Source organism: Primulina tabacum, chromosome 7, assembly GCF_025594145.1.
Source record: "Primulina tabacum isolate GXHZ01 chromosome 7, ASM2559414v2, whole genome shotgun sequence".
Lineage (NCBI taxonomy): Eukaryota > Viridiplantae > Streptophyta > Magnoliopsida > Lamiales > Gesneriaceae > Primulina > Primulina tabacum.
This window is the reverse complement of record NC_134556.1, coordinates 29,459,928-29,485,142: the sequence shown is the minus strand read 5'-3', so window position 1 is coordinate 29,485,142 and position 25,215 is coordinate 29,459,928. Positions and strand designations below refer to the sequence as shown.

The 25,215-nt window shown below is 39.3% G+C and overlaps 2 protein-coding genes across 2 annotated transcripts; both read right to left on the bottom strand.

The window, feature by feature from the left end:
- Window positions 1-437: 437 nt before the first annotated feature.
- Window positions 438-1,352, bottom strand: LOC142550663 (uncharacterized). The gene has a single exon (XM_075659740.1). It carries the CDS (start codon window positions 1,350-1,352, stop codon window positions 438-440), a length of 915 nt encoding a protein of 304 aa, XP_075515855.1.
- A 20,555-nt stretch (window positions 1,353-21,907) lies between these two features.
- LOC142550662 (uncharacterized) lies at window positions 21,908-22,240 on the bottom strand. The gene has a single exon (XM_075659739.1). It carries the CDS (start codon window positions 22,238-22,240, stop codon window positions 21,908-21,910), a length of 333 nt encoding a protein of 110 aa, XP_075515854.1.
- Window positions 22,241-25,215: the final 2,975 nt, after the last annotated feature.

The window sequence follows — 25,215 nt, the reverse complement described above, 5'->3', positions numbered from 1 at the left end:
TCAGAAAAGCAGGTGTATGAATGTTCACTGATTGGTTAATCTATAACAATACAAACAAAATAATTATATCACATCAATCATAATATATTGAACTCGTATGAATAACATTAAATTAAAGAGTTTAAAAAACTTACATTTATCGAAGATATTGAGCATGAACTCCCTTCAATATTAACCCTAACTTGTCGTACTCTTTTCACCTACATGTAAGTACATACAACAACATATTTCTTAAAGAAGGAAAAAAATGCAATAAAAATAAGTTTTCATTTTCAGAACCTGTAGTTTTTTTTCTTATTGCACCCAAATTATTATTGGGTAAAATAGCGCTTTGCTGTGTCATGGGCTCTTGTTGGAATGCTTCTTGGTGTTGGACATCTTCAGTCCGGTTACAAGTCCTTTTGTTATGTACTGATCCACCGCATAGTTTGCATTTGTTAAATTTTTTTACACCTCGTCAACTTATTTTCAGAAGGGGGTGGTTCACCTGGTTCTCTTCTTCGTAATTTTGCATGCCTTCCAACATTTTGTATGTAAACTGGGGGCAGTGGTGACACCAAATAACATGGGGGCCACAAGTCTGGCCCATTGACAGACATTATTCGTGCTGCATAACATCTTCTATATGTCTCTACCAAGTAATAAGGATGGACACATGCTTCTGGATCATCTTTTTTGCACCAAATGGCGCATATAGCGTGCTTGCAAGGAATGCCTGTCAAGTCATATTTCCTACAACTGCAAGACCTGTTCAACAAGTCAACCGAATGCTGATCACATCTATCATCTGATCTCGTTATCTGGTAGTGCATTTCATCTGACTTCATGGGAGAATACCTAATAGCTTCCACATATATCTCTGCAAGCACATCTTTGATCTTTGAACAAATTCGACCATTCCATTTGTTAGCCCTCTCTCTGTTTTTTTGAAATCTGACCATCAAAAGATTTTGTATCATCTCATACATCTCAATTACTGGCTTCTCCCTAGCATCTATAATGAAGCTGTGAAAACTTTCACACATGTTGTTCAACAAGATGTCTGATTTAGGAGTGGTGCTGAAATACGCCTTAGACCACTGGTTTTCGGGTTTTTTCGCCAGCCATTCATATGCCTTTGCATCAATGTCTTTCAACGCAGCCATGTGCACTTGAAACTCTTCAATTCTTGTCGTTTTTGCCACAGGCCAAAAGGCAATCTTAACCGCTACACTCTTGAATCCATCATGTTTCATATTGCTTTCTAAGTGTCTCACACAAAATCTATGTTCAGCATCAGGAAACAAAGATTCAAGTGCAGGAATCAAACTTTTTTGCTTATCTGACATAAATGGTCCAAGTATGCGGATCATTGCCAACACCAATGTCTTTATCTAGGAGCTGAAGAAACCATGTCCAACTATCTTTTGTTTCACGCTCAACCATTGCATAATATATTGGAAAAATGTTATTATTCGGATCTAGCCCCACAGGCCGATAACAATTGTCCACCATGTTCTACCTTTAAGAAGCATCCATCAACACCAATGATACGCCGACAAGCATTCTTAAATCCTTGTTTGCAAGCTGAAAAACAAACATACAATCTCTGAAACTTTGGACCTTTGTCATCCTCTGTCAACTTCAAAACTACAGTAGCCCCAGCGTTGGATCTTTTCAATTCAGCACAATACTTACTTATTTGCCGAAACTGCTCATCGACAGAACCTTGCACTAATTTCAGCGCCTTTCTCTTAGCCATGTAGGCGGTCTTCCTTGAAAAATCTGACTGAAGAATGATAGAAATCTCTTCCCTAAACTCCAAGTGTCCCAATTTAGGATTTGTGCTGAATTTTTTGGCAAACGTCTTTCCCAATCACGTTGAGTTGACACACTTGTTTTTAAAATCACGAACACAATGACTGTGACATCCATCAAAATTTCTTAATTGCCAACAACTATCATTAGTCATCTTCGCAACATGGATCATCCAACAACAATTATCATCATTGCACTTAGCCCACAATTGGATTTTATCATTTTTTACAAACTTCACCGGTCTTGCTTCTCTAATGCAGTGACTTTCAATTGTGAATTTTGCTTCTTTCTTTGAGCTAAAGACTAAACCAAGCTTCAACTCTGGATTTTCAAAATCCTTTTTTGGGTCAAACAACACATAATTTTTAACTTCATCCTCATCAGAATCATGAAGACTGGTCAAACGTCACTATCTGCACAAATATCCACTTCACTGTCATACTCATGCATTTTATGAAGGAGATTATCTGTATTTTCTCTTAAGGGACAACCATTTTTCCTTTCATAGATTCTACATCATGGACAACAAATGCATCAACTAACTCATTATTTTCTACAAAATCATACTCATTGTTATCAAAATTATCAACATTTTCATCTCCAACTTCATCATTTTTACCATCTAAGTTTTCAATATATTTTTCAACCTCATAATTTAATGGAATATACTTTCTTATATTCAACACATCCGAATCATTTTCAAAATATCCGCCTTCACTAATTGTAGATCCAACTTTGTGCCAAAATCTAAAAGAATTTTTGTCTTCAAATCCAAGCTCCTCCATAAATCCCCACATTTCAATCATTCCCAGCTTATCGAGATCGATGGAATCAAAATATTCAAAACTCTCACCGATGTATTCACTGTGTTTCTCAAGAGATTCGAATATTCCATTATAATACATTTTAATTGTAAAAAGATCTGGTTCCCCAATTAATCCTAAAAAACAAAAACAAAAATTACATTAAATTATCGAGAAAATGCATCAAAAAATTTTTAAGCGTGACAGTTATAAAAATAATGCATTACCATAATTTGGAGTGCTCTTTCTCGAGGAATTACTCCGTCTAGCCATTAGGTATCCACTCAATCACCTTAATCACATATGGAATAATAGTCAAGAATTTATCAATTGTAGACAATTAAAAATTGAATGCAAACCACATTAAGAATTTTCCAGAATTCTCCTATAATTAAGAAAAAAACAACATTGAAAAAACCGAAGGAAGATATATCCCATTAAGTTTTACAATCCGAACACAAATGACATTGTAGGCAATTAAAAATTTAATTTAAAACATACTTAAGATTTCTCCAGAAATCTGCAATATCATATATCGTGTGCGTGTGATGTGCTCCATTATATCTTACATCATGATGGCACACACTAAGTTTAGGAATAGGTTAGGTCTCAGAGTAATGATGATACGTGAAAACAAAAGTGGCATTGCAGTGCATTAAAAATTGAATGAGTATCGAAGAAAAGAACAAATGGTTACCTCGAGCGTGCAGTGATGCGTTGAAGAGGATAGTTGTTGCAGCAGCAACCAACTCGACGTGGAGGAAGAAAGTTGTTGGAGCAGACAGCGACCGACTTGCGTGGAAGAGAAAAGATCGATTAGAGCTAGTGAATTGATTTGGGTTTTCTTCAAGGCAGAAGCGTAGCTTCTTTCTGTTAATTTCAACTCCAAATTAACGAAAAGACCGATGATGTAAATTAACCTAAAAATTTGGGACTAATTGGGTCGAAAAATTGATTTGGGACTAAACCGAGAAACACACTTAAGATTTGGGACTAAATCGAGAATTTACCCTTTAATTAACAAGCTAATGGGCTTTAGTTTTGGGCTTGCAAGATTAAGGGCAATTGGACCTACTTTAAATAATTAAATTGAGCACAATAATACTTATTTAATTAAAGCATTAAAGGTTATAAAATTTGTTTCCCAAAAATAATATTTTTGATCGTTTAAAACTCCTTGTTTCGGCAAACCAGCTTCCCGGGAAAAATCGAGCTCGACTCGTAAAATAATTCAAACTCTATCATTTTTAGGAAAAGTAAATCATTTTTAATTGTATTAGGTAGTCTTGCCATTATTTAATGAAAATTACATATTCTTGTCTTAGTCGTCCTCGGTCTCCTTTCCTCTGCCTATTATCGAATATTCGGGTAAAATCCTTAAATTTCATGTAATCATATCATATAATCATTTAATCATGCAATCATACATTTAACCATATATTAAACTTCATGCTAGCATTTAAAATCAATTAATTAAACAACTAATCAATTAAAACAATTTGCATGCATGTGATTTACATATGTTAATTTTTCGTACGCTACAATGTGTGTGCGCAGATTTGTGTGTGTAAAGCGTGTAAGTGTGTGTGTGAGTGATTATTAGGGAGATATTTAGGGCTTAACTAGCTTTAATAAAAATAATAATAACCAATTAACATGCAAAATAAATTACTAATCCCCTTAATTTTAAATAAAATACCACATGTCAAATTTTCAAGGTTTTTTTAAAAAATTCCCAACTAATAAATTTAGCATTTTGAAAAGCTTAAAACCTTAAAATCACGTAATAACTTAAATCAGGCTTTAAAATTCTTAAAATTTCGTAAATCAATTATAATACCATTTTCCTTGACTTGAAATAAAATACCACATTTTCATAAATCGCCTAAATCGTCACGGTCTCTTTTCCCGATCATGTATCGAATATTCACCTGAAACATAAAACTCAAGAAAACGATTCAACGTGCATCAAATAAACATGTAATAATTTAAAATAATCCAAATAATAAATCATGCATCGTTAAAAGAATTTTAAAATTAAATAAGTAATTTAACAATTTAATAAATGCATGTGTTTACGTGTACTGATTTTGAGCTCTACAATAAATGTGTCCATAACATATCTCATCATGTTAACATATATGTATTCATTTTCTTTATTTGAATTTAGATCATTAGTTGTGATTTTTGTATCAGCTCTAGTCGATGGATCCATATACATATAACCGCGGTACCCGGCGGCGAGGACATCAGCGACAGTATTACCCATACACTGAGTCTTAACCTTACTTGTTCGTGTTTGTGTTCGTATTAGTCACAACCAACTCTCATCCTTATCATCATATTCATCACTTATAATGAAACGTCTGTTCTTTAAAATACTACCATGATTTTTTTTTGAAAGATAATTCTCTAAAGTGAACATTTACAAGCATGGATGCAATAACTGTTGAAACTCACACATTTAAAAATAAGAGGAATTCCATACTGAAAAATTATTGCAGCTAAAAATATTTCCAAAACTCTTGTCGGACCGTCAACAAATAAAAAGACAGTATGAAAATATCCAAAACACTCCTATCTCATAAACATGATGTGCAGAAAAAATAAGGTCCTCAGGTAAGCGTGCGCACATCTAGCCCAATCTACTTAGTCTTCGGCGCCTCCAGTCTCCTCAACGATATCCTCACCTCATCATTCACACATAGTAAGTCTAAAGACTCAACACACATGTAACGTTATAGCAAGTACATATACATAACAAGTAACAGTGAAAATTACAGTAATGAAAATATATTTCATGATCGTAAAAATCGTATTCATAATCATAACTAGTCGAAGTATAAATATTTTCATAACATATCACTTCATATCAGCATATACGTGTTCGTTTTCTTAATTTGAATTACGTTCATTAGTTGTGACTTTCGTATTATCATGTCAGTCGATGGATCCTTCTACATATAACAGTGGTACCCGGCGACAGGGGACATCAGCGACAGCATTACCCGTCCACTGAGCCCTGACCTTACATGTCATTGTGTCATCGTATTAGTCACAACCAACTCTCATCCTTCAAAAACATGACATCATATTCATCACTTAATAAAACCATGCACATAAGTAAATTTTCTTAAAATCATGCATGCGGCGTATTTTTCATATTTACATAAAAATTAATATTCATGATAACAGAAGCATTTAAAACATGTCAAAACGTGTTTACGGCGTTGCAAGGACGAAAAACTTGACCTAGGTGCAAAATGACCATTTTGCCCCTGGATAACCCAATTTACCATTTTTACCCCTGAACCCCAGAATTTCGACTAGAAGCCAACCAAACTCCTCAAAACATATTTATAAGCCAACCAAACTCCTAATTTACCATTTTTACCCCTGAACCTCAAATTTTTTACCAGAAGCCAACCAAACTCCTGAACACACATCAAAACATATTTATAAGCATTTCTTAGACGTAGACTCGAGCCCTTTACAAAACTTATATGATTCTTTTTAAAACTTGGACCTGATTCCCGGTTTTAACCCGAATCAACCCGAAACTCAACCAAAAGTTTCTCAACTTAAACCATGACTTGAATCTACTCGACTATCCCCTAAACAACTCGTTTCAGACCCCTTAGGACCTACGAACCACGCCTGAAAGTTGCTGGAAATTTCCAAGGCACTTACCACGAAACCCTAGCTCTACCCTAGCCTCGATTTCTCGACTCTAGCCCAAACCAATAAGGACCAGCATCAAGCCAACCCTTCCTAGACCATCCTTTGACCCTCCTGGACCCACATGACCCAAGATTACAGTCCCTTGCACGCTACAAGACGCAATCACCCGAGAGCCACCAAGGAACTCCACCCACGACCAACCTTGCTTCCTACATTCGATCGGGTTCGTGACCAAGTCCAGCAGCATTCGAGCCATCCTAAACCAGGGATCAGACCCACTAAGGTCTGGTCCAAGGCTAGGAACAATCCATGCACCGCCAACTCACTCACTTCCCCCGATCCAACCAAGCCAAGCCTAAAAAATGTAACCCACCCGTCACCTTACCATACAAACCGACCAAACACTTGACTCCAGCCCCTAACCACCATGGTCCTCGATGATAACAGCCCCCATTGCACACAAAACGGCAGCCCCTTACTCACCAAATCAAGAAAACGTGAGTTATGCATGAAACATTGCATGATTCATGTCAAAACTTTGCAAAAAGGATGCTACATGATAGAACCAAGAATTTTCTCACACAAATACATATACATCAGCATATAAATGGTGTAAATGAGGAGTAAAAGAGATACAAGGCATGTTTTAACATTTTTGTGCTCAAAAACTCGAAGATACACGGGTAGGACTTGCACCGGAGAGGCGGGGATGGGTTTTTCTTGAAAACTAAGGATGATTTCGAAGGAGGTTGCTGGTTTTTCTTTTGAAAAGCTGCTGAATGAGAGGGAGGGGGCGGCCACCTTGAGGGATTAGGTTTAGAGTTTAGTTGGGTAGTGCTTAAGTTAAATAAACATGCACTAATGGGCCCTTAATTAATATTTAAAAGGGTTAAAAAGGTTTTGGGCCCAATAAGCACTAAAATAAACCCAAGAAGCCCAATCACACTCCCGAAAAATATTTTGTTTTAGTACGTTTTTGAAAATATTGCCCTAACCCTCAAAATGTCATCTGAATCGATAAAAAGCGTACCGGTTAAAAATACGGCCCGACGAATAAAAATATCCAACCAAGGCCTATTTTAGAAATTCTCCCTTAAATACACCTTATATTAAATAATTAAAATTAATTATGCAATACAAATATTTTTCCTGTTTATCCCCCGTCTCTGATATCCGTTCGAGCGCGAAATGCAACTTAAAACTCTAATGCATAAACTTTAAAATAACCATGAAATAACACCTATCCATGCAATACTCATGAAATAAAATACATAAAAATCTTAAACACATATTTTAAATAAAACCCTAGATTGCATACAGTCGGGTTACGACGTTCGAATTTCCTAGACCTTACAATCCCCCCCCCTAAATTGAATTTCTTCCTCGAAATTTAAAACGCACCGAATAACTCTGGGTAGCGACTCCTCACCTCGGTCTCCATCTCCCAACTAGTCTCTTCCTCGGAATGATTCAGCCACTTGACTTTGACTATGTGGACCACCTTGTTCCGAAGCCTCCTCTCCTGCCTATCCAATATCTGAGTAGGTCTCTCCTCGTAAGACAGGTTCGGTGTCAACTGCAGTGGCTCATAATTCAACACGTGCGAAGGATTCGACATGTAATTCCGCAGCATGGAGACATGGAACACATTATGAACTCCCGCTAGATTTGACGGTTATGCAACTCTGTAGGCGAGTGTCCAAACTCTCTACAGGATCTCGACGATCCGATGAATCTAGGACTGAGCTTGCCCTTCTTCCCAAATCTCATCACACCCTTCATCAGTGCAACCTTCACAAACACATGATACCCTAAGGCAAACTCAAGATCTCTGCGCCGCTGATCTGTGTAACTCTTCTGCCGGCTCTGAGCGGTCTTCATCCTGTCTTGGATCTTGACCACTAACTTTGCAGTCTGACTGACAATATAGGGCCTTAACTCTGGTCTCTCTCCTACCTCATCCCAATACACTGAGGACCTACATTTCCTCCCGCAAAATGTCTCATAGGGATCCATACCGATAGATGTCTGGTAGCTATTGTTGTACGTGAACTCCACAAGAGGTAACTTCGGCTTCCAGTTGCCCTGGAAGTCGATCATTCAAGCTCTAAGTAGGTCCTCCAGAATCTGAATCACCCTCTCTGACTGTCCGTCGGTCTGAGGATGGAAGGCAGTACTGTATAACAACTTAGTACCTAATGCCTGATGCAGACTCTTCTAGAACGCATACGTGAATCTCGGATCCCTCTCTGACACGATTGAAACTGGAATCCCATGCAGTCTGACTATCTCTCTGATACACAGCTCTGCGTACTGAATCATGGTGAAAGTATTCTTGATCTGTAGAAAGTGAGCTGACTTAGTGAGCCGATCAACAATCACCCAAATTGCATTATATCCTCCAGTCGTCCTCGGAAGCCCTGTCACAAATTCTATAGTAATATTCTCCCATTTCTACTCGGGAATAAGGAGAGGTCTCTGATGCTTTGCCTTGACCTGCTGACACGTCAAACACTCGGAGAAGAAACGTAGAATATCCCGCTTCATGCCCTGTCACCAATAAAGAGACTGAAGATCCTTATACATCTTCGTACTCCCTGGATGGATGGAGTATGGGGTTATGTGGCCCTCGCTCAAGATATCTGCTCTCAAGTAATCACTGCTAGGAACCCATAGTCGGTCCCTATATCTGACTACGTCATCCACCACTGTGTACAACCTCCGGCCCTTAGCCTCATCCCTCTGTCTCCACTTTTGTAACTACTCGTCAGAAGTCTGTCCTGCCCGAATTCTGTATCTCAGTGTCGCCTGCACTGTCAGGGTAGAAAGACTAGGGACACTTCCCTTGGTATAAACTGCAATCTCGAACCTCTTAATCTCTGCCTGCAACGGTTTCTGTACTGACAACTGAGTGATCACTGCAGTCTTCCTGCTCAGGGCATCTGCAACTACATTAGCCTTACCCGGATGGTAGCTAATGTCACAGTCATAATCTTTCACTAGCTCTAGCCACCTCCGCTGTCTCATGTTCAGCTCTTTCTGTGTGAAGAATACTTCAGGCTCTTGTGATCACTGAAAATCCTGCAGTTCTCCCCATACAGATAATGCCTCCAAATCTTCAAGCAAAAACCATTGCTGCTAGCTTGAGGTCGTGAGTCAGATAATTCTGCTCATGGACCTTCAACTGTCGGGACACATAGGCAATAACTCTGTCATGCTGCATCAAAACCGAGCCAAAACCGAGCTTCGAAGCATCTGTATAAACCCCAAACTCTCCTTGCCCTGATGACATAGCTAGAACTAGTGTCGTAGCCTGTCAAAACTCTCCTGGCACTCCGGTCCTCAAATAAACTTGTCATTGTTCTTTGTCAAGGCGGAGAAGAGAAGCCCTAATATCCAGCCAATCCCAAGAATCTATGAATCTCTGTCATGCTCTTAGGCATTGGCTAATCTCTGACTGCCTCAACTTTACTGGGGTCGACCTCTATACCATCCCGAGATACAATGTGGCCCAAGAATGCCACTATGTCTAGCCAAAACTCACACTTACTGAACTTGACTTACGACTGTATGTCCTATAATGCCTGCAGTATGCTCCTCAGCTGGTGACTGTGCTCCTCTCTGCTCTTCGAATAGATCAGGATGTCGTTAATGAAAACTATGATGAACAGATCCAAATATGGCTGAAACATGCGATTCATGAGATCCATGAAGATCGCTGGCGCGTTAGTCAAGCCGAAGGGCATCACCAAAAACTTATAGTGCCCATAACGTGTCCTGAAGACCGTCTTATGCATGTCAGACTCTCTTACTTTCAGCTGATGATATCTAGATCGAAGATCTATCTTCGAAAATACCGATGCTCCCTGAAACTGATCAAATAAATCCTAGATCCTCGGCAGTGGATACTTTTTCTTGACCGTTACTCTGTTCAGCTCTCTATATCGCAAAGCCACATGCTATCACCCTTCTTCTTATCAAACAGTACCGGTGCGCCCCATGGAGAAAAGCTAGGGCGAATGAAACCCTTATCTAGAAAATCATGTATGTGATCCTTCAGTTCTTTCATGTTCGTAGGTGCTAGACGATAGGGTGCCTTAGAAATAGGCACAGTACCTGGAGTGAGCTCGATAGAAAAGTCCACCTCTCTGTCTGGTGGAATGCCCGAAACATCGTCAGGGAAAACACTGGGGAAATCTTTAACCACTTCGACTTCCTCTAGCCTCTGACTGACTGGCTCTGACACTGTCACAATGCTGGCCAAAAATGCCTGACATCCTTTCTGGCTGCCTCAAATACAAATGGCTTACCGCTGGGTGGTCGGACAGATACTGACCTCTGTCAAAAATATATGACAGCTCCGTTAGAAGAAAGCCAGTACACATACTCAGAATGAAATAAAACTCCGGCAACGGTAGCACAATCAAGTCTCTGCACCGCATTTTTCTGTAGTCGAAGCTCCAATTTCTTCACTTTCTGGTAGGTAAAAATTTGATCCCCGGACGGAATAGATACTCTGAAACCCAAATCCATCGCATGTGGTATGATTTCTAGTCGCTTGGAAAAAGATTCGGATATAAACAAATGTGTATCTCTGGAATCTAACAATGCATACGTGTCTACACCTGAAATATATATCCTTCATACGACAAAACATACCATCAAATTTGTTCGCGTTGAAACTTAAAAAATTTCCCACCAGTAATTAACCCCAAATCCCAATAATTACTGATTTAACCCAAGTGTTCCTCGAAAGTTTCGAATCAAATCACCGAAATTTTCAGAAATTATAATTTGGACCTTAAAGTTTTCGAAAATCATATTTTTTCCCACAATATTTCGAATTTAGCCCCAAATTATTCTTTAAAATTTTCGAATTTTAATAATTTGATCCCCCAAAAACTCGACAACAACCCATAAAAATTTCGATTTTTGCAATTAAGATCCTTAAAATTTCTAACTCATTTAATTCAATTCTTAAGTCCAAATAGTTAGAGAATGCAACCTAATTTATCCTAGGTTCTCCATTCCAAAGTAACTTAACAACCAACATAATAATCCATGCATTCGAGGCAGTAAATAAATGAACTTTTAAACGTAAAGATTACCGGTGATCAACGTAGAGTCTGGCTCGGCTTCTGCTTCCTCGGCACGCATCACGTAGGCCCTGCCAATAGTGGGGCCCTGATTCCTCGGGCAATGAGCTGTTTATGGCCTTATTATTTGTATATGAAGTACATGAAAGTCCCCCACATACACTTGCCATAGTAAAGTTTGTTGCACTGCTTGCACGACGGTCCTCCCTCCGGCTTAGGAGCCCCTAGTGCCTGAGGTGCCCGCCTTACAACTTTCAGATAAGAATGAAGAGCAAATGAATGAGAAGGAACACGACGCTTTCTGGGGATGGTGATCGATTGACAAGATCAAGAATCAAGATTTTTACCTTTTTTTTGTTTAGTTTTCGCAAACTCTGATGTAATTTTTATCCATTTTCATGGTAAAGACAATGTTTTAGTATATGAAAAAGATGGTTTTTGGCAATTTGCTACGAGGCTTAAATGTTTTCAAGTAATTGTTAAACAATGCTGGATGTCACCGACGCCTCAATTTCGGGACGTGACATTTAAGTGGTATCAGAGTCGTCAGGTTCATAATCCCGCTGGGATTTTGATAGACAAAATTTGACGAAGTCACATTTTGGCAAAAGCCTAGTGCATTCCGACCTGAAACGAACTTTCATCCTCCTCTAATTCTTCGAGAAACTCGAGTTCTATCTCCTTCAATCGTCCTATAAATTCTTAGTATCGAAATTCCCACGACAACTTTGTTTCCACTTTTTTGGCTTTCTATCATTTATACTGTTCTGACACTTCACCTCGATTTATTCTAGGAAATGGTTGCTCCACGGACTCATGCTCAAGCTTCCCTTCGTATGCGCCAGCTCACGATAGATAATCAAGCTAAGGAAATTGCGACTTTGAAGGCGCAACTTGTTAGAGAGAAACTAGAGAAACAAGAACTTATCGAGGTCAGAAACATACTTGAGATGGACGTGCAGCGGCTCACTCATCATCTGGACTTGGCTGAGAGCCAAATTATTCAGATACCTACTGATTCAGCCCGTATCGAGTGCCTAGCTACACTGAACAGGGACTTGCTAGAGAGAGTGGAGACAGAGAGAGACCGTGCTACTCGAGCTCGTCGGCGGCAAGAATAGTTTAACAGCAAGCAAGAACGATACATCTCCAAACTTCATAGCACCATGGATAGGCTTCAAGACCAGAATAATTATTTGCATCTGGTGGTAGAGAATATGGAAGAGCCAGAGGAAGCACCGATGGAAGTGGTCAACGATGAGAGCGACAGCGACGATGGAGACATGATAGACTAGGCTAGTCTGATATTATGATTGTAATAAAAATTATTAAAGTATTAAATGTAATAACTTATTTCTAAATAAAGACTTTATTATTATTTTTAAATTGTCGCATCTACAAGATTTATGAAGAAGTTTATGAACCTATCAATAAAATTTATTTTCTTTTAATCTTTATAGGAAACAAACATGGATCATCAAAGCGTTGTAACCGAACTCCAAAAACAGCTCCAGAAAAAGGAAGTAGAAATTAAAATATTGAAAGAAAAAAATGACAAACTCGAGAGGGATAATTATTAACTAGATGGAAATAACGTATACGTGATATAGGACCTTCATCAGGCTAGAGAAGAAGAGAAAAGACTGCACGATGACATTAGATGCTATGCTGTTTATCACCTAGAATCGGAACGGCAACACGATAGCACAAAAGAAAAGTTGGAAGCAATTCAAGGAACGTTTTTGGCAGAAAAATATCGAGAAAACAATCTTAACAAGGCTATTTACCAACTCCAAGTAAAGATAGAATAGCATGAACTCAATGAGACAGTAAAACAATCGACAATACAAGAGTTTCAAGACCAAGTGAATAACCTCGATGACCACAACACACTGTTGCAAAACCACATTGAATCAACTACAGAATGATATGATTAATATGGAAGAGCTCATGGACAAAATCGAAGAAAACCAAGAAGAGAACCCTATGGAAGAAGAAAATAATGAAGCTATAGGGAATGGTGAAGTGCTGGACGAATAGAGTAATCCCTAGGATAAACATCGATTGTATTTAGGCCAATTAGGCTAATCATTTTGATATTAAAAGACTGTGTGTATGCATTTAAAAAATTAATTGAAAATATTTCTTTTATTATGTGTTGTTTCAAACAAATTAATAAAATATGTTTATAGGAAATGGCATGTAGACCACCCAGAAACAACTATAACCCCCGCGGAGTCAATCGAAACGAAAACGAAAATCCACCATCACCACCGAGGGTGAATCTCAGTCGAGAAGACATGATGGCAATAGCTACTATTGTAGCTGTCACACTGCAAGGAATTGTGAATCCAACTGCCAACTGCCATCCAGCAACCGCCAGAACCACAACCTCATGGCATCAAGTATCACTATGAATCCCTCTGAAGGAATCGAGTCCCAACCTTTGATGGGAATCCTGATCCAAAAGTCAGTCATAACTCGCTTAAGAATGTTGAAAATGAACTTCATTTGTTAAAAATATCTGAAGAGCTTAGGGTGGAAGTTGTGACTCCGTTTCTATAAGATCGAGCACGCAAGTGGTGAGAAACAGTGTCACCATCTTTGGCTGAGGTAGAGCAGATCACATGGGGCAAACCTTCAAGAGAGAATTTTTTAAAAAATATTACCCAACAGAATCTCGTATGCAAAAGTTGAGTGAGTTTGAAAACTTTAAATAAACATCGGACATGACAGTGATGGAATATACCTCAAGGTTCAATGATCTGAGAACCTATGTTCCAACCATCATGTCAGATGAAACCTTGAAAATGCGTTGTTTCAAGAAAGGGCTGAACAACCGAATTCAATCTGCTTTGGCTATATTCAGGCCAAACAATTTTGCGAACTTAATGGGATTGGCAATGAGCGCGGAAACTGATATCAAATGCCGAGAAGAAGAGAACAAGAAAAAAGACCTTTTTCCAGTCAGTCTGCTCCGGGTGGCCCCAAATTCAAGAGGCCAAATCAATCAAGTGATCCCTCAAAGGGAACTTTTAACAATGTTGTCCACAAGGAAGGGAAGTGGTGTGCTACTTGTTGGCAGAATCACATCGGGGAATGTTATAAGAAAACGGGCGCTTGTTTCAAATGTGAAAAGGTGGGTCATCGAATTAAAGAGTGTCCTTAGAACAAAAATAAAGGGACTGGACCCAGTAAACAAAATGAAAAATGACTAACGCTTGGGTATATGCCATAACCCAGGAAGAAGCTGATAACACCAACGATGTGGTGGCAGGTACGGTTTTACTCAATAAAATGCCTGCTTATGCCTTGTTTGATTGTGGTACTACGCACTCATTTTGTCTAGAAGATTTACTAAAAAGCTGAAACTTGAGCATGAAACTCTTAGTGAACCGTTAAGAGTTGAAACACCTGCTAGCAAAACTATTGAGACCCATTATGTATATCGGAAGCTGTAAAATTTGCATCGGTAAACAGAACTTTGAGGCAGAATTGATTCAACTCAATATGATTGAGTTCGACATCATTCTCGGAATGGACTGGTTAGCTAAACACCACGCCATGGTAGACTGCCAAAAAAAAATGTTAAACTTCAGACTCCGACTCAAAAAGAAATCATATACCATGGAAAGTCCAAGGAACGAAAGTTCCTTACTATCTATCTCACAAACCTGGAAGGCCATAAAATGCGGTGAGGAAATCTACCTGGCAATGATCAGCGAAGTCAGAGAATAAACTACTCCAAAGTTGGAAGAAATTCCAGTCGTCCAAGAATTTCCAGATGTTTTTCCCAAGGATTTACCGGGTGCGATACCCAATAGAGAAGTGGAATTTGAAATCAATTTGGTCCCTGGTGCTGCACCAATTTCAGAGGCACCATACCAGATGGCTCTAGCCGAATTAAAAGAGTTAAAGGAGAAACTTCAGGAGTTATTGGATAAGAAACAAATCCGACCGAGTACATCCCCGTGAGGAGCCCTAGTCTTGTTTGTAAAGAAAAAGGATGGAAGCATGAGGCTATACATTGATTATAGAGAGAAACAAAATCACAATAAAGAATAAATACCCGCTCCTAAGAATAGATGATCTTTTCGATCAGCTAAAAGGAGCCAAAGTATTCTCAAAACTCGATCTAAGATCAGGTTAACATCAACTAAAAGTGAAAGCAGAGAACATTCCTAAAACGGCTTTTAGGACAAGATATGGACACTACGAATTCATGGTAATGCCTTTTGGCTCTAACAAATGCTCTTGCAGCATTCATGGACCTTATGAATCGAGTATTCAAGCCATGACTTGATAAGTTTGTGGTGGTTTTCATAGATGACATCCTTGTATACTCTCCAAGCGAGGAAGACCATCAAGAACATCTGCGTTTCACCTTGCAGACACTGCGAGAAAAAAGAACTCTATGCCAAATTCAAGAAGTGTGAATTTTGGCTAAAAATTGTTGCATTATTAGGCCATATAATATCTGAACTAGGGGTGTCAGTGGACCCTAAGAAAGTAGAGGTAATCAAGGATTGGTGTCGACCGAAGACTATAACCGAAATAAAAAGTTTTCTGGGCTTACCTGGCTACTATACAAAATTTGTGGAAGGATTTTCTTCGATAGTCCATTCCTCTCACCAAACTCACACAAAAGAATCCAAAATTCATTTGGAATGAAGCATGTGAGAAGAGTTTCGAAACCCTGAAGACGAAACTCGCATCTACACCAGTACTAGTTCATCCCGAGGATGGTAAGAACTTGACAATATATAGTGACGCTTGAAAGGGAGGATTATGGTGTGTGCTTATGCAGGAAGGTCAGGTAATTGCCTATGCATCAAGGCAATTAAAACCTTATGAGAAAAATTACCCAACTCACGATCTTTAATTAGCGGCAATCGTATTTGCGCTAAAGATCTGGAGACATTATCTTTATGGGGTAAGATGCGAAGTATTTACTGATCACCAGAGCCTCAAATACATATTTACCCAAAAGGAACTAAACATGAGGGAAAGAAGGTGGATCAAACTTCTTAAAGATTATGATTTATCAATCAATTACCATCCAGATAAGGCGAATAAAGTAGCAGATGCTTTGAGCCGGATGAAAATTGGGAAAGTAAGCTTATCTTCTCTATCAGCGCAACCATGTCTTAGAGAATCGATCAAATTAAAACAAAGCCAGGATCCCTCTGTCACAAAGATTAAAGAACAAATTCAAGAAGGAAAGACCCCATAATTTCAGATTGATGAGAGTATAGGTCTCTGGATGAAAGGATGGTTGTGTGTTCCAGACATCAATGGGATTCGGGAAGAAGTAATGGCCGAAGCACAAAAATCGAAATTTTCAGTCCATCCTGGAAGCACCAAGATGTACGAGGATATGAAAAATAATTTCTGGTGGAATGGAATAATGAAAGACGTAGCTATCTTTGTTTCAAAGTGCTTAACCTCTCAACAAGTCAAGGCGGACATCAACGGCTTGGAGGACTCCTACAACCATTAAAAATACCAAAGTGGAAGTGGAAAAACATCTCTATGGACTTCGTAGCAGGACTACCAAAATCGAGACAAAGTCACGGTGTGATTTGTGTAATCATTGACAGACTCACCAAATCGGCACATTTCATACCGATTCGAATGAATTACAACCTTGATAAATTAGCCAACCTATATATGGATAACATAGTGAGATTACACGGTGTCCTGACAAGTATATCATCTGATAGAGATCCAAGATTCGTATCACGATTTTGGAAAAGTTTTAAAAAGCTATGGGACCAAAGTCACTCTCAGCACGGCCTATCATCCACAGACTGATGACCAAAATGAAAAAAACAATTCAAAGCCTCATAGACATGTTGAGGGCATGTGTTGTGGATTCTCATGGAAATTGGAATGTACAGTTACCCTTGATAGAGTTTGCGTATAATAACAGTTATTACAACAACATTGAAATGGCTCCGTATGAGGCGTTGTATGGTCGAAAGTGTAGATCACCTCTGTATTGGGATGAAGTAGGAGAAAAGGCTATAATTGGACCTGAGCTTGTTCAAGTAACCATTGACAAAGTAGCTATAATCAAAGAAAGACTCAAGACATCTCAAGATCGACAAAAGAGCTGGGCTGATTTAAAGCGATGACCGTTGGAATTGGAGGTCGGTGAAAAAGCTTATGTAAAAGTCTCACCTATGAAAGGAGTGGTTCGGTTCAGCAAGTCCAGAAAGCTAAATCCAAGATATGTAGGACCATTCGAGATACTAGAGAAAGTGGGAACCCTAGCTTATCGACTGGCTTTGCAACCAGATATGTCTAGAATTCACAAATTTTTTCACATAGCACAACTAAGGAAATATATCCCAGACCCAAGTCACATCCTTAAAGATGCACCGCTGATGATCGAAGGACACTTGAATGAAGAGCTGAAATATGAAGAGGTCCCTATTCGAAAAGTGGACACCAAAGAACAAGTGCCAAGACATCAAAAAATCTCATATGTCAAAGTACAGTGGTCAAATCATATCGAACGGAAAGCAACTTAAGAACTAGAAGAAAGGATGAGCACCCAATATCCTCATCTATTTAAAGGATCGAGTCAATCCAAGTTTCGAGGACGAAACTTCCAATAAGGAGAGTGGGATGTGAGAACCCGAAATTTCCGAAGCGAATCATGTAAGTAACAAAACTTAAAATGAAGTTCAAAACTTTAATCTTAGTTATAAAACTCAACTACAAACGTGATATTTCAGCTAACTCTACTCGAGGAAGTAACCTTAAAGCTCGAGGGCTAGCTAAGAAGGGGATCTATACTACAAGAAAACACAACAATGGAAGAGTCATCAGCCGAGGAGTAAAACCCCAGCTCATGAACTCAAGATTTCAGCTAAAGGAAGCTCATTTTCTTTTGTCCTGAAAGAACCAAAAATGGAGGTAGGAGAAAAGCCAAAGGGTTTGGACAAACTTATTGCGCAAGAGATGACAATTGAGTTAACCAGGGAAGGAGCTAAAAGAGCTAAGGGTTCAGAAAAACTTATTGTGCAAGAGATGACCATTGATTTAACCAAGGAAGGGAGCTAAAGGAAGAGCTAGGAGGCTTGAACAAATTTATTATGCAAGAATTGTCCCTTTAGAAAATCAAGGTGACTCTTGATGCTTGCTAACCTTGACCTCATTAAATGGCTTTCTTGGCCACCGAGTGGGCGTCCATTTGGGGGTAGATGAGAAGCCTTTTTGGAACCTATAAATAGGGCATCATTGCTAAAGAAAAACACATCCAAAAGCACCACAAGAAAATCGGCCCTTTTCGCCTAAAATCACTCTCCCGGCCAACACCATTGAAGAAAAAGAAAGGAAGGTTGTTCCGGCTGTTTCGTGCAATAATTTGTTGCTGACATCATCGTGAAGATTCTGTCCAATGTCGGTCACCATTCGTCTAAGTTTGAACAAAGTTTTGTACTGCGCAATTAAACTATATGTAAGTGGGTTTTCGTTACATATTTTTCTTGTATTTTAAACTTTGAATAAAAATAATATGACATGCTTGTATGTGTGTCCTTATTTTCAAAATTCAGCGTTTACATAAATTAAAATTACGATCGATGAATTCTTTCTGATTTCGACATCCTTTGATTCTACTGAATTCTTTTCAAATTTTTGATAAGTTTTGTTCGATAAATCTAAATTCTGTGATACACTGTTACAAATCGATTTGAAATGAAACGATAATTGTAATTCTGTCTGGCCCCCATCAGTCGGTATAAAACTGTGTTATGGCCTCCATCAGTGGGTATAAAACTATGTTCTGTCTGGCCCCTATTAGTGGATATAAAACTGTGTTCTGGCCTCACCCCTTAGAGGACTAACATATTGGGGACAATTTGACCTATAGAAATGAGATGAGTAAGAGTGTTGTGTTTGTTCTGAATTGTTTTTGAATTGCTCTTAATCGTCTGATAATCTCTGTCTCATATTTGATTCGGTTCTGTTATGATAAGTCAAAAGTAATAAGTTTTGAAAGTTTGTTAAAGAGATGCTTTTAAAGATTAAGTTCTATATGTATCTTTGAAAATCGATCGACCTCCACTTACTGAGTGTTTCCCAAAACACTCACCCCTTACAACTTTCAGATAAGAATGAAGAGCAAATGAATGAGGAGGAACAAGACGCTTTCTGGGGATGATGATCAATTGAGTAGATCAAGAATCAAGATTTTTACCTTTCCTTTTGTTTAGTTTTCGCAAACTCTGATGTAATTTTTAATCCGTTGTCATGGTAAAGACTATGTTTTAGTATATGAAAAAGACTTATTGTTTGCCATTTGCTACGAGACTTAATTATTTTCAAGTAATTGTAAAACAATGACGGATGTCATCGACGTCTCGATTTCGGGGCATGACAACTGATCAGTCTCAACTGATCGTTCAGTTGACAACATATTTCAGTTAGTTTCGCCCAGTTCCAGTTGCCTAGAATTATATATGCATTAATCTTCAGTTCATGCAACTATCAGTTAACAAATCTTCAGTTCAGTTACCTTCAGTTTTCTTGATCAGTTGTTCAATCTTTTCACGCTTAATTTGTCAAACTCCGAAATTTCGTTTCCAACACGTTTCGTAAATTATACGATTCACTTTAAAACTTGGATCGGGGGGTCACGATTTTAACCCGAATCAACCCAAAAGTCAACCAAACTTTTCCCAACTTAAACCATGACTCAAACCTACGAGACCAGCCCCTAAAACACTTGTTTTAGACCCCTTGGGACCTACGACCAATGCCTGAAAGTTTCTGGAATTTCGACACGTGCATATCCCGAAACCCTAGTGCGACTTTCGGTCAAACCATCGACCCTATACCTAACCAGCTTGGACCATCCTCGAACCAGCCACAACTAGCTCACCACCAGACCCTAATTGACCACCCTAGGCACTGCCCTCGGCTCAATGCTCGCTTACCCCACGGTTCCTCAAGAAAATACCTGAACTAGCCACCGTTTTGTCCCAAATCGACTCTTAACCCTTGGAACTCCCTTCTACCCGAGACCAGTCACATATGGACCTCCCCTAGACCTCGGTTTAGGACCCTCTTGGACTGCACCATGGCTTGGTTCATGTTCTCCTTGACCGTGCCTACCCTTTTCCCTCGGTCGATCGAAAGCCCTAGCCATCTCAAACCAAAACCGATTGGCCCGCATCCAAACCAACCAAGACTCGACTCCAGCATCATGTCCCCTTCACTCTCATTCCTAAGCAGTCCCCTAACATCCCATTTCGGCAGCCCCTTACACAAGAACATGAAAAACGTGAGTTGCATAAATGATATATGCATGTTCATGTCAAAACCTTTGAAAAAACGTAATATCATGCTTGAACAATTAATTTCTCATGCAAACACACACACATCAGCAATAAGTAGCGTGAATGATGAGAAAAATAAGATTTATGGCATGACTTTGTGTTTAAACGCAAAAAACCTTTGATATCTCCGCCTAGGACGAGCACCGGAGAGACGGGGAATGATTTCTCTTGAAACCTTGAAGAACTCGAAGGTTGGCTACTGGAAAAAATCGAAAGAGGGGCTGCTGAAGTGAGGGAGGAGCGGCCGAAGCTTGCTGCTTGGTTTAGGGTTAATTAGTTGATAGGTTTAGGTTTATAAAAAAGGTCTTAATGGGCCCTTATTTAAGAAATAAAGTAATTAAAATGATTTTAGGCATATTAAGCAATGAAATAAACCCGACAAGCCCAAAAACACTCTCAAAAAAAATTTCGTTTAGGTACTTTTTGAAAATATTGCCCGTACCCTCAAAAAGATTTCGTTTAGGTACATTTTCAAAAATCATACTTAATTACACCATTTATTAAATATTTAAAAATAATTATTTAATAATAACATTTTCTTGACAATCTCTGGTTTCCGTTCCTCGTTCGAGCACGAAATACAACTTAAAAACCCTAATGCATGAAATCTTAATAAACAATGCAATGACATATATAATCATGCCTTTAAAACTTTAAAATAATTTAACACTGATTTTTGTAAAAACCCTAGATTGCATGCAGTCAGGTTACGTAGTTCGAATTTCCTAGACCTTACAATTCTCCCCCTCCCCTTAAACAGAATTTCGTCCTCGAAATTAAAACGTACCAATTAACTCCGGGTAGCGACTCCGCATCTCGGTATCCGTCTCCCAAGTAGCCTTCTCCTCAGAATGATTCAGCCACTTGACTTTGACCATGTGGATCACCTTGTTCCAGAGCCTCCTCTCCTGCCTATCCAAAATCTGAGTGGGCCTCTCCTCGAAAGACATGTTAGGTGTCAACTGCAGTGGCTCATAATTTAGTACATGTGAAGGGTTCGACATGTACTTCCACATAATCGAGACGTGGAACACATTATGAACTCTCGCCTGATTCGGCACTAATGCGACTCTGTACACGAGTGTCCCAACTCTCTCTAAGATCTCGAACGATCCTATGAATCTAGGGCTGAGCTTGCCCTTCTTTCCAAATCTCATCACACTCTTCATCGGTGGGACTTTCACAAATATATGATCCCCTCAAGATCCATATGCCGCTGAACAGCGTAACTCTTTTGTCGGCTCTGCGCGGTCCTCATCCTGTTCCGAATCTTAACCACTAACTCTGCAGCCTGTCTGACAATATCTTGCCCCAATTCTGCCCTCTCTCCTACCTCGTCCAAATAAACTGGTGACCTACACTTCCTCCCATATAGTGCCTCGTATGGAGCCACACCGATAGATGCATGATAACTGTTGTTGTACGTGAACTCCACGAGAGGTAGCTTCATCTCCCAGCTGCCCTGGAAGTCGATCATGAAAGCTCTGAGTAGGTCCTCCAATATTTGAATCATCCTCTCTGATTGACCGTCGATCTGAGGATGGAAGACAATACTGAATAGTAGCTTCGTACCCAATGCCCGATGCAGACTCTTCCAGAACACAGACGTAAACCTTGGATCTCTGTCTGACACGATAGACACTGGAATCCCATGCAGTCTGACTATCTCCCTGATATACAGCTCTGCATACTGAGTTATGGTGAAAGTCTTCTTGATCGGTAGAAAATGTGCTGATTTAGTGAGCCGATCAACTATCACCCAGATGGCATTATATCCTCCCGTCGTCCTCGGAAACCTTGTCACGAAATCCATGGTAATGTCTCTCATTTTAACTCGGGAATAGTGAGTTGTCTCAACTTCCCTGTAGGTCTCTGATGCTCTACCTTGACCTGCTGACACGTCAAACACTCGGAGACGAAACGTAAAATATCTCTCTTCATGTACACCCACCAATACAGAGTTTGTAGATCCTTATACATCTTCGTATTCCCTGGGGATGGGTAGAGTATGGGGTGCTGTGAGCCTCACTCATGATATGTGCTCTCAGGGAATCATTTCTAGGAGCCCATTGTCGATCACGATATCTGACTATGCTGTTGTCAACTGTATACAACCTCATGCCCTTCAACTCATCCCTATGTCTCCACTTATGTAACTGCTTGTTCGAAGTATGTGCCGCTCGAATCCTGGCTCTCAGTGTCGACTGTACTGTCAGGGTAGAAATACCGGGGGTATCACCCCTGGCATACACTGAAAGCTCAAACTTCTGAATCTCTGCCTGCAGCGGTCACTGTATCGACAACTGAGTTATCACTGCATTCTTCCTACTCAGGGCATCTGCAACTACATTAGCCTTATCCGGATGGTAGCTAATGTCACAATCATAATCCTTCACTAGATCTAGCCACCTCTACTATCTCATGTTCAGCTCTCTCTGTATGAAAAAATACTTCAGGCTCTTGTGATAAGTGAAAATCTTGCACTTCTTCCCATAAAGATAATGCCTCCATATCTTCAGGGCGAATACTAATGCTTCTAGCTCGAGGTCATGAGTCAGATAAATCTTCTCATGGACCTTCAACTGTCTGATCGCATAAGCGATAACTCTATCATGCTACATCAAAACTGCGCCCAAACCGAGCTTCGAGGCATCTGTAAAGCACAAAATCTTCTTGCCCTGATGGCATAGCTAGAACCAGCGCTGAAGTCAATGCCTGCTTCAGTCTGTCGAAACTCTCCTAGCACTCTGATCCCCAGATGAATTGGCATTCTTCTTCGTCAAGGCGGTTAATGGCACTGCGATGGAAGAAAACCCTGTATGAACTTCATGTAATACCCTGCTAGACCCAAAAAACTGCGGATCTCTGTCACACTCTTTGGCACTGGCTAGTCTTTGACTGCCTCAAATTTTCTGCGATCCACCTCCACTCCATCTCGGGATATGACGTGGCCCAAGAATGCCACTCTATCTAGCCTTTGAACTTACTGAACTAGGCATACAGCCGTCTGTCCTAGTAAAGTCTGGAGTACGGTCCTCAGATGCTGGCTGTGCTTCTACCTGCTCTTCGAATATCTCAGTATGTCATCTATGAAAAGTATGACTGGACTGATCTAAATACGGCTGAAACATGTGATTCACGAGATTCATGAAGATCGCTGGCACGTTCGTCAATCCGAAGGGCATCACCAAAAACTCATAGTGTCCATTACTTGTCCTGAAAAGCTGTCTTAACTTTCTCACCTTCAGCTGATGGTATCCTGATCGGAGATATATCTTCGAGAATACTGATGCTCCCTGAAGCTGATCAAATAGATCTTCAATTCTAGGCAGATGATACTTATTCTAAACTGTGACCCGGTTCAGCTCCCTGTAGTTGATGCAAAGTCTCATGCTGGCGTCCTTCTTTTAACAAACAGTACCGATGCGCCCAATGAAGAAAATCTCGGGCGAATGAAACCCTATCCTGTATCTGATCCTTCAGCTCTTTCATCTCTGCAGGTGCTAGATGATAGGGTGCCTTAGAGATCGACACTTGTACCTGTCATCAGCTCGATAGAGAAATCAACCTCCCCGTCTAGTGGAACGCCTGAAACATCGTCCGAGAAAACGCTGGGGAAATCCCTGACCACCTCGACGTCCTCTAGCCTCTGACTGACTGGCTTGGTCACTGTCGAGATACTGGCCAAAAATACCTGGCAGCCTCTCCTCATGAACTTCCTCGCACAGATGCAAGAAATGATCTGTGGTATCTGCCAGTGTCTGGCTGCCTCAATTATGGAAATTTACTCTTCATATTTTCCTTTGAAATCTGAGATTTGAAATCCAATTTTACTATCTATAAATAGGTATATTTGTAAACACGCAGGGTATGGTTGAGTTTGCTCTCTATTCTCTCTCTCTTAAAAACTTTCTATCTACATAATAAACCTTTCAGATTCTGGTGTACAGATTTGTAAGTATTTACTTTTATTTTAGTTTTAATTATTAAGTTTTCAATTTTTATTTCAAGCCTAGATGATACGTTAAATCATTAGTGTTAGATCATAACCCTACTAAAATATGTTATAACTCTATTGAACTCGAATTCAGAATGATTTATTATTGGTTAAAACAATCATATCTTACTTCATTTTTTTTATGTTATTTATAGGAACTGAGTATATATATTATTTTAATCCAAAAATCATTTCGTTCATATCTTATTTCATTCAATCATACCAAACAATATCTAATAAAAAAGATTGAAATGAAATGATGTTGATTTCATCTTTTGATGATTTCTATTTTCTTTCAATTTTTATGTTGTCGGTTAAAAAATATTAGATGTTTGTATAAAAAAATTTGTTGGAATAAATGAATAATTTGACTCAACCTATACATCAATACTTATAGGCTTGGGGGCGCCCATATGGACGATACGCCAAGGACACAAAAATATATGATATATGTTCATAACAAATATAATATGAACAATATCATTTGTCAA